This window comes from Hydra vulgaris, chromosome 05 (genome assembly GCF_038396675.1).
Source record: "Hydra vulgaris chromosome 05, alternate assembly HydraT2T_AEP".
NCBI lineage: Eukaryota > Metazoa > Cnidaria > Hydrozoa > Anthoathecata > Hydridae > Hydra > Hydra vulgaris.
In genome coordinates, this window is record NC_088924.1 from 25,372,865 (window position 1) to 25,383,801 (window position 10,937).

Sequence of the window (10,937 nt, forward strand, 5' to 3'; positions counted from 1 at the left end):
GAGCGATAAAAGGTGAGTCCGAAAAAGAAGTACTAAATAAAAGATTTATAGAAATTATTGCATGGTCAGAACCACCTAAAAGAGAAACTGAACAAAAGCTAGAGTCAGAGACATAATCAAGGAGTGAAGGTAAATGATTAGGGTTGTTAGGAAAACGAATCACAAAGTTAACTATCTGAGTAAGAGATTGAGAATTTTAAAAGGGTGTAGTCTCGGGAAGAAGGAGAGCAATAGAGAACAAAGAGAAAGGTGATAGAGTGAAGAGGTGCTAAGCAAAAACACATAAAAGAATGGTCAAAAGATTTTTTACAACAAATAGGTGAGTTGATACATATGTATACCCTCAAGCCAAACATGTAACTATTGTAGTCTTTGCGAATCAAAGGGTAATACCCATCAATTCTGAGATCTGAAGAAGGAATAGCAGAATTTAAATAGCAAGCAAGTCTGGTGAATTTTGCAAAAGGTAAGACTGAACTGATGGAAGGTTGCTTCACAGACCATGAATATTTGTAAAAGATATATTAAAACAGTTAGGTGGTGGGGATAGTTTTTTATGTTTTAAATTTTGAGTTACTTTTGGCATGATTTAAGTTAAGTTAAAATTTGACTTTCATAGATAGAACACGGTCTCCTAACCAATGAGTTGTGTAGTTGTCTCAGTCCTGTAAATTAACTTAAAATTTTAACAGGGACAGTATCCATGTGCAACTTAGCACTGTTAATACTCTGATATTTTGCAGCTGTTGATGGAATAAGGCTCTGAGAGCTATCACAGATTTAGGGAAACCTTACTACAAGCTGGCCTCAGAACCAATAAACTGAGTTTTAAAGTTGTCCCTATATTAGGAAGTTACAGGAAGAGTTGCATAGTCATGTAGAGTCAAGAAGATCTGGCATTCATCATCCTGGGCAGCATACAATGTAACACAGTATTACATCTATGCCAGTCTAATAGATGAAGAATGGGTTTGAGGCTGGTTAGCAGAATTATTCTTCTTACCCTTTAAGACTTTTCCTAGGAGGCCTTCTACAAAACAGTAGCCAGATGCAGTTAACATCTGCCCAAGATGGGTATTTTTACAAGACACTATCTCTAGTCTTTACTCAACCAAGATTTCTCTTAGCCTTAGCTTAAAAAAGCATAACCTTCAAGACAGTAGGGCAGTTTTGTAGGTTGTGCTTTTTTAACATAAATATATTTATAATTAAAATTATTTAAAAAATAAGTAAATAAAAATAACAAAAAATAATAAAAATTTTAAATATAGTTCTAATTAATATTATAAATATTGTTCTAATATATAATTAATCATTCAATATAAGAACATGATAAAGTTATAAAGAAACAAAATATTATAAACTTGCTGTCATGACCCGGATCTAAATTTATTTCACATCTTCCTGTATTTTTATACTTATTCGGCTATTAATCTATCCTCAATTAGTTTACTTTAATGTTTTTTGAATAAATGATAAAAAAAAATTCATTAAAACATTGCTTTTAGAGCAAAAAATAAAAATTTATTCGCATGCTTAGAGCTCTTCTATTTATTAGAAAGAAAAAGTCTTAATTGAATGAAAACATCTTCCTACTTTAAAAAAGAAAATCGTCTTTTTAATGTCCTAGATGTGCAGTTTAATTGATTGTGTAAACACTTAATATAAGTATCATAGATACACTAGCATAGATGGTAGTTGCGTGACATTTCTTGCGGCATTTTTGAAAATTTAAGACTTGAAAAATAAAATTTCAACTATTCATCAAGACTTTATCAAATTTACAAAGCAAAAGAGGACCAGGAAAAAGAGGACCAGGAAAAGGAGTCATGGGGAGTTGGTATGTCAAATCCACACCTTAATACAAAACATTTTCCGTTTTTTTAATCTGGGCGTTTAAATTTATAGCAAAAAAATAAATATAGCAAAAAAGACTTTTAATTGTTAAAATAAAGTTTTAAAGCTTTTGCTAGCTACATTCTTTTAGCTACATTTTAGATTCATTCTAGCTGCTTTGGGCAAATACATTATAAATACATTAATAAAATAACCATCTTGACATATGCGAAACAGTTTTCTCCTGGTGTTTTTTGATATTTTTCAAACTTTTAAGCTTTTTTAAAAATTCTCTCCCTTTCGTTTGTTACAGTGTATAACATCTTTACATATGTTATGAAAATGATATTTATAAAACTTCAAAAGTTTTTATTTCGTGTTTTAGAAAAATCAAAAAAAAATTAAAAAAAAAAAGTGTTAGGATTTAACCATGGCAATTTGCTTCAGAAACTCTGTGAGCTAATCATTCGGCCACACAGGCTTGTTGTTTGTTTTAAAGATTTTTAAAGTATTTAACAAACAAAAGATTTTATAAAACGGAAACAAATGCTATAGGTCAAAATTAAGGAGATATTGCTGCAATCCAATTTTCAAGTAAAAGTAAAACTGTGAAACTTGATATATGTTTACATAAGTTGAATATTTGCATACACTTTCGTTTTTTTATAAGAGCATTTTCTTATAAAAAAAAGTTCTGCAACTCTTTCTCGCCATTACCTCGGTTGCAATGGCTACCAAGAGTTTTGTGTCAAACACGCTTGAAAGTGAACTACTTCTTTTAAGTTCAGCATTATTATATAGATTATTTTACTTTTATTTGTTTGTTATTGTTATTTTTTTTATAAAGTTAATAAGTTTATTTTTGTTTATTGACAAAAGTTGAAGAGTAAGGAGACAAAATTTGTTGTAAGAAAAATATACAATACAGCCTTTTTATATATTCGTAAGATATATAAGTAAACATAAGTCATCAAAAAATTATGCAAACTTCTTTGTTTTTGCAAATAGCTCATTGTTATTTTGATTACATGTTGGCAATAAGAAAAAATTTTTACTCTTTATTTTATTCTGAATTTTCTTAGAAAAGATTTTCAAAAGTATTTATACTTTTTAACAAGAGGTAATTATATTGCTTTCTTTAGCTATTTCTGAATCCTATTATAAAAATATTGCTTTTAAAACACCTTAGAGTCAAATTTAAATTATTTCAATTAATATATATTATAAATTTCTCTTTTCACTTATTAATTATTTTTATTGACATTAAAGATTAACTGCAAAAAGGTAGACCCAAGTAAGACATTATGTTTATAATTTAATTTAAAATTTTATAAATTGTTTACAAATATTTTGTATGTCAAATATTAATTAAATAAGCAAATTTATCAGACCAGATTTATAAGAAAAAAACTTGAAAGCTAGTTTTCTTACAAATGAAAACTGGAAAGTTTGTATTTGTAAGAAAATAAAAAGGAATTAAAATAATATTTTAATCCAATATCTCAAATAATTTTTTTTGGCAAGTTTAACTAACTCAAGCCTTAATTTTTGTAAGTTTATTTATGAAATGAATACAACTTGTCATGACCTTTTAAAGAGTAGGTTGTACTCAGCAACCTATTTTACAACGTTTTCATTGGAACAAACTTTTTGTAGCAGCTTTTAAAATTATTGACACGATCCAATTAATCTGATTATGCATAAACTTATCTTAAAAAAATAATTTTATAAATATTGTTTAATTTTATAAATATTTCAATAAACATTGTAAGGGATGAATGACTAACTTTAAATAATACATCTTTATGCACCTAAACTAATACACAGTTCTTACTAATTTTGCTTTGCTTTTTTTTTATTTAAATTTTCATGCTATATTTTTCTATGCAATGTTCTTATATCCGAAGATATTGTTGGCTTAGCATAGGAACAGCCACAAATAGTCATTAAAACTAATCCAAAGTAGCATCCGTTATTGACCAACATTTTTGCGTACCGAAGTACTACTCAAGCGCTGAGTTGGCAGTGGCAGGATTTGAACTCATGTTGTACAACAGTCCGGGTTTTAACTTTTTGTTTGACGGTCTAACCAACTTAGCTCTCCAGCCACGGGTTATTAAGGCTACAGAACATCAGAATATCAGAATAAACTATTAATTAAACAGAATAGTTTGTACAAGTTTGTATATTATTTTAGAAATCATTCTTCTCTCATAAGTATCAGTGATGATTTGATCATGATTTTTTGATGAATTTTAATTATAAAAAGAAATTATGGATGCTGATGTCTTTTTGTTTGAATAACTGATTTAGACTGTAACTTTATGTTCTTTACTCTTCTTTTTCTGATTTCTTTTTCTGATTTCTTTTTTTGATTTCTTAAAACAAATTAGTTTTATAATTTATACTGAATGCTGCAGTTTATTTATACTGAAGGTGTAAAAAAAGGAAAACCTTGCAGTTTAGATTTTAATTTCATATCTGAAATGTAAACACTTAACATGGGGCATTACTTCGTATTTACATTTCTGTATTATATATAAGATTTCAATATATTTTAAGGTTAAATAAAGTTTACAATTATTCAGGTTTTGTTTACTTTTAAGTAAATCTTAAATCCTTAAAATGATTTAACATTAAATATTTTTTAATGTTAAATCATTTTAAAGATTTAAGATCTTAGTTTTTAGCTATTGTTTAGTAATTTATTAGAAATGCTTTTTTTTAGGCTAGCTGTCCAATTTATATAGTTCATGTTATGAGTAAAAGTGCTGCAGAAGTTATTTGCTCTATGCGTCGTAAAGGTTTTAACTGTTTTGGTGAACCAATTGCAGCTGGATTGGGTGTTGATGGAACTCATTATCGCCACAGTTGCTGGCGTCATGCCGCCGGTAAGTTAGTTTTTAAGGGTTTTTTAATTCCATTTAGTTTCAATTAAAGCACTGATGAAGGATATTTAATAGATGGAGCGAGTAAATGTAGTTATTCAAAAAAAGTGTTTATAACTGGCTTACCAGGGGCTATTCTAGACCGTTTTCAACAGCGTCAACCGTATTTTGGCATCAATTAGGGCCAAATTAAAATTTGAGGACTTTTTTTTTTGAAAAAACGCTGATTTTCTGATAAATTTTGCGGGGGGGGGTGGGGCTGGTAAAGCTGCCCAAATTTTTTTCCTAGAATAGGCCCTGCATACAACCTGCATTAGTGTAAATAGTTAATGAAAAAAAAGTATTTTTCTTTTAAAGAATTTTATAAAATTTATTGTACAAAGTTAGATGTTGACCTGTGTTATAGACTTAAAAAATGGTTATCATTTCAGCTTATGTAATGGGACCTCCACTGAGACCAGACCCTTCAACACCAGGTTTTTTAATGGATTTACTTGCAAAGTAAGTTTACTAAATATAACAGTTCAAAAGCATAAAAGAGTACTAATTTTGGATTTTTCAGTTTTTGAGAGTCACACTTGTTATTTTTATTTAAGAGCTTCTATTTAAAATAGAATTTGACAGAAATTATTACTGAGGTTATGAAAAACATTTAGCTTCAAGGCTCTAGCTATTTGTTTAGTAAAATGAATATATTCAAATGTATAATTAAAAACTTTTTATAAAAGAATTTTTTTTTTTGTGCAGAATATGTAGAGAAAAATTTTGATAAGTTAAAATTTTTAAATTTTTTAAAGTAATTTACTATTATATGATATATATAATATATATTATATAATATATATAATATATGATATTATATAGTAAATATAAATTTTTAAAAGAGATTTAATATATTAATAAGTAAAAGAGTAGTAGCAGTTTCATAAAATAAAAAAAATTGTTAGTATTCCAAAAACCAATGTTTTTTTTTTATTAGCATTTCTATGAACCAATGTTTTAAAAGGGTATGAAAAATAGAAGATTTTTCAGAGCATTTGTAAAAAAAAAAAATTAAATAGTGATTTCTAAATAACTCTCAATGTTTTTTTTTCAGTATGTAAAGATGCAGAAGCATATATAAGTAGAGATGCAGGTATTTGAATTTTTAAATATTTTAACTTATATCAAGTCTTTTGTTTAGCGGAGATCTTGCATGCACAGGCACCGATAATTGTACTTTTAATGCAGACCAAAAAGCACTCGGAAAAAATGATTTTAGAAACATACCAAATGGTGTAAATGGTAAAAAACAATTTTATTGGTCTAGTTTTTTAATTAGTGAGTCAACAAAATTCATTAACAATTTAAATGAAATTAATAAATCTGAAATAAATAATAAAATAGATGAAATATAAAATGAAGTAAACTAAACTTGTTAATTTATAGGTGTTGAAGATCGTATGTCTATTGTTTGGGAGAAAGGAGTGGTATTTATTTATAATTTTTTTGTATTTCATGTTTCAAATGATTACTTAATGATTAACCCCTTCTATTTTCTCCTTATATTTTTAAATCAAACCAGTAGGTAAAACTGAATCTTTAAAAAAATCTTTTAAAGGCATCATAAAATCAAATCAGTAGGTAAAACCAAATATTTAAATATCTCTCAAAAGCATCATAAAAACCTAATATAATAATAAGAATTTAAAGGTTTTAAATACGTGTTTAGCATGCTGGCCGCATGGACCCTTGTCGATTTGTTGCTGTCACTAGCACAACTGCAGCCAAAATTTTTAACATATATCCAAGAAAAGGTGTAATTGCTATTGGATCTGATGCTGATATTGTTGTATGGGATCCTTTAGCAACAAGAACCATATCTGCTGAAACTCATCATCATGTAAGTCCTCATCATACTTTTTAGTACAATTATAATTGCTTTGATCTTATCAGGTTTTTTTTAATTATGTTGATTATTCTTATCTTTTTTAGGCAGCTGACTTTAATATATTTGAGGGTATGACATGTCATGGTGTGACTGAAGTTACTATCAGTCGTGGGAAGGTTGTGTACCATCGTACTAATGGTGTAAGCTAATATATTGTTTATTTTAGTAATTTTTTGATTGTTTTTAAACATTTAAAGATTTTGCTTGCCAATGAATAAAATTATTTTTTTGTAAAAATTTTAGTTGAGTGTAATGGGAGGTTCTGGTAAATACATCTTTCGACCAACATTTTCCCAATATGTCTACAATAGACAGTTTTTAAAAGAAAAGGTAATATGTTAATGTATTATAGCAATATTTTTTATATCACTATTTAAGTTAACATTTTATGCTTTTCTAACTAGGCTGCTGCTCCTACAAAAGTTGATAGGGAACCATATAATGGACCAATCGTAAAGTTGTGTAAGTTTATTAATTAAGTGTATGTAAATATATTAATTAGTGAATTAGTTTTACTTAGTGTATTTATTATACTTAGTGTATTTATTAATCAGGACAAATCACTTTTTTTTTCTTTCTTTTTTTTTTGCACAAAATTTTTTAGTTTAAGAACTTAAATACACAAGGACAATCAGCACTCAAGGTAGCATATTAATACCAATATTTTATTTGCACTTTTTTACTTTCTTTTGTTATATTGGTTATTCTTATTAAGTATATTCTGCATTATATTAAATATTTTCTATGTTATATTAAGTATTTTTTATATTATATATGTTATATGAAGCATTAATAATGTTTTCTCACTTGAATAAATAAAATGCAAACCTTATTATATATACATATATATTATTAACCTTATTATACATATATATATATATATATATATATATATATATATATATATATATATATATATATATATATATATATATATATATATATATATATATATATATATATATATATATATATATATATATATATGTATATATATATATATGAACACTTGCAAGTTGCTTTAAATCAAGCACTAAAATACAAGACTAGAATAAAATGTAAACTTTTTTCTTCTATCTGTTATTTAAAAAATGGCCTTCTCAAATCAAAACCCTTATTTGATATATGTACACGATATATACACCTTGTACGCTGTATTACTTTATTAACCTATGGCTATATCAGTTGAATGTACACTTGACATGAAAATAAAAACTATAAATATAAAAAAACAAACACTATCAAGTGATTAGTCATTAAAGTTGTTATTTTTGCAGTTTTAATTGACAAAATTTAATGTACTTCCGTAATTAATGCAATTACGACTTTAAACATTTAAGCATTGATTGACGTTTAAAAGTTAAAAATGAAAATGAAATTTCATTGTAAGAGGCATACTATTCAAAGATGCACACACACCACACACACACATACATATACACTTATTGATTGCATGCTAAAATAGCCATCTGCAAGGGCTTTAGCACAAAAATTGATTATTTATCATTAAAGTTTTTTTTTTTGTTTTAATTATTTTTTTTCTTTTTTCTGAAAGTGTCGGTATTTTAAAAAATAGTAAGCATTGAAGCAGAATTTATCAGTAATATGTCAAACTAAATATGCAGTAGTAGATGTACCAGATAAATGACATAGCAAATAGGCAAAAATGTTGGGTTTTTTCAATCATCGATGGAATACACTTCTGTATTTAATGTTCAAAAACAAACCGGAATATTGCCGCTAAGAATTTAGTGAATTTATTTTTTTTTAAAAATCATGGTTTAATGTTAAACTATTCATTTCTAACCTAATATATTTATTTATTGTTTTTCTGTTGAGAACTGTTAAGTCTGGTGTTAAATACAGTCATCGCTATTATTTTTTAAATCACTATAAAATAATGAACTTTTTTATTTATAGTTTTTAAAAACTTTGAATTCTTCATAGTGTATTTATTTTTTTACGGTAACTTCATATTTCTGTTTGTGTATTTCGTATTTTATTATTATTTATAACTTAAACTACGCAATTATTCATTTCTTTAAGCTGCGGCAAAAGATACTGTATTGCAACACAAAAACACAAACCTAGCGGCTCAAAAATCAACGAATATGATAAGCGATGATTCGGTTCATAATCAGCAATTTCAACGTAAGCATATGAGAAACGCTTCTTCCATTTCATTTAGCGATGGCAGTATTAATAATATAGGAGACGTTCAAATTCAACCAGTTCGTCGACAGCAGCCAAAGTCTAGCGTCGAATCTAGTGATCAAAAACATATAGGAAATAGTTCTTCAAAACAAATTTCTCAGCAGTCCAGTTCTAAAAACACTCCAGTTCAGGTTTCACGAGAGTCTAATCTTAAAAACAACCGAGAAAATGATGATATGTTAGATTTTTTGGGTTCTTTAGGTGGTAACAGTAATTACAAAAATGAATTTCTTAAATAAATTTACAATTAATGTTCGGGTTTTGATATATTTTTTTTTAACTTATTAGAAATTTTTTAAATAAATTTGTAAATTTTTTTCTCACATTTTTTAACATTTTATAAAAAAAAAATTTTCTGTATTAAAAAATTTAAAGTTTTTATAATTTGTAATAAGTACCTAATTTATCAATTATATTTATTTGTATCTATTTGCGTTTTATAAACATCAAATATATGATAGACTACGTTCACCGATGTAAAAATTCTATATATTCTTACTTTATCTTGTTTTAAAATGCTAAATTAGAAAACATTCTTTTGTTTCCAAAATTTAATTTCTAATATAAATACTACTTACTAAATCAAATGTGAAAACATTCGAAGTATATTAATATTAGTCCGTAATTATAACGTAATTTAAAAGTTTAAAATATTTAGTTTTTATGGTAATGAAAATGCTTTTATAAACATTTAGTTTTTTTCATTATTATCGGATCTATTGTTGCGTTGTTTGAAGTTGAGACCATACTTTGTCCCTGCGTAAAAGTTAAGACGATACTTAATTCCTGCATAAAAGTTAAATGATCCTATATCTCTCCATAAGATTGTTGAAGTAATTTACGCCAATTTTTTTGATGTCAGCAAACGCCGCAGAATGCGTGACAAATGAGCTGATAAGCAAATTTACGAGGTATTTATTTCAATCTAAATAAGCACAAACTGATAGGTAACGTCCATCTACGACTGAAATATAACAATTATAATTGGATAATTATAATTAGATTCATTGATCAGTTAAGACTTAATTAATAAAAGCTCCATTTACCATGTTGACAATTAGAATATCGCTGTTTCCATATTTAACTCATAACCTTTTAACTGAAATAACAAACTTAATTTTAAGAAAAGTTAATCAAAATCTTGACCAGCGCAGACCCAGATTAAGTTAAAAGCGACAAAAATTAGTGACCCAGATTAAGTTAAAAGCGACAAAAATTATTTAACTATTAGCATTATGCACATTAAGCTTATACTGTACATCAAAATAGGGGTTTTTAGGGTCAAGGAATTCAAATTAGTAACTTAAAATTATTTTCACATGCACTAAATACCCATACAACGCGTATGTACGCGTCAAAACGCGTGTTAGAGGACTAAAATATTTGTAAATACTATTATTAGTAAAAAATTTAGCTTCCTTGACCCAAAATATAATATCGTTTTATTATTACACAAACGGTCGCGCACGCGGTAAACGCTTGCGCGTTGCAAAATGCGCGCGTACGCGATATGAATCTTTAACACACAAAAAAATTACACAATTTATTATACAAAAATAAATAAGTCAGAACATTAAAATCTTTCCACAAGTTAAATAACTAACAATTCAATACTTCTGGAGGCAAAGTTCTTCCTTGATAACTCCTGTGTTTTACAAATGAAATCCTTGAGACTTGGATCTAATCTAATCAAAAGGTAGTGCATCTGATCTTTCATAGTTTTAAATTCTTGATATTTTTCTTGTGTGATGCAACCTTTTATTTCGGATTTGCTTGCTTAGACTTTCCTGAGCTTTCTTAGAGTATTGGGCAATTGACAAATCAAGTTGCTTTGAAATGGAAGAACCATGTATCAGAGTTTTGTGAACCCTGGGTGGCCTTATATACCAACCATATTTATTAACTATAACCTTAGCTGTATTAGTACAGTAAACTTCAAATTGATTACTATTGATATGGTACCCAGAGGATTTTGTAATAAGGACAATGTGCATTCTCTTTATAACTTCTATATCAACCTGCTATTTCAGAAAAAATTGCAGAGTTCTCAATTGCTCTTCTCGAAGTAT

At 27.1% G+C, this 10,937-nt stretch overlaps 1 protein-coding gene across 2 annotated transcripts in view; it reads left to right on the plus strand.

Moving 5' to 3' along the window:
- Nucleotides 1-9,351, plus strand: part of LOC136071913 (dihydropyrimidinase-like) — a 34,380-nt gene extending 25,029 nt beyond the window's left edge. The window contains exons 9-18 of one of the 2 annotated variants that reach the window (XM_065797725.1): nucleotides 4,565-4,727; nucleotides 5,156-5,225; nucleotides 5,908-6,008; nucleotides 6,153-6,193; nucleotides 6,436-6,606; nucleotides 6,699-6,794; nucleotides 6,898-6,984; nucleotides 7,059-7,116; nucleotides 7,259-7,297; nucleotides 8,701-9,351. In XM_065797725.1, the coding sequence (XP_065653797.1) occupies nucleotides 4,565-4,727; nucleotides 5,156-5,225; nucleotides 5,908-6,008; nucleotides 6,153-6,193; nucleotides 6,436-6,606; nucleotides 6,699-6,794; nucleotides 6,898-6,984; nucleotides 7,059-7,116; nucleotides 7,259-7,263 (792 nt within the window). In that variant the 3' untranslated portion in view covers nucleotides 7,264-7,297; nucleotides 8,701-9,351. The remainder of the gene's footprint in view (nucleotides 1-4,564; nucleotides 4,728-5,155; nucleotides 5,226-5,907; nucleotides 6,009-6,152; nucleotides 6,194-6,435; nucleotides 6,607-6,698; nucleotides 6,795-6,897; nucleotides 6,985-7,058; nucleotides 7,117-7,258; nucleotides 7,298-8,700) is intronic. The other variant, XM_065797724.1, reaches the window with a different exon arrangement.
- The last annotated feature ends 1,586 nt before the right edge of the window (nucleotides 9,352-10,937 follow it).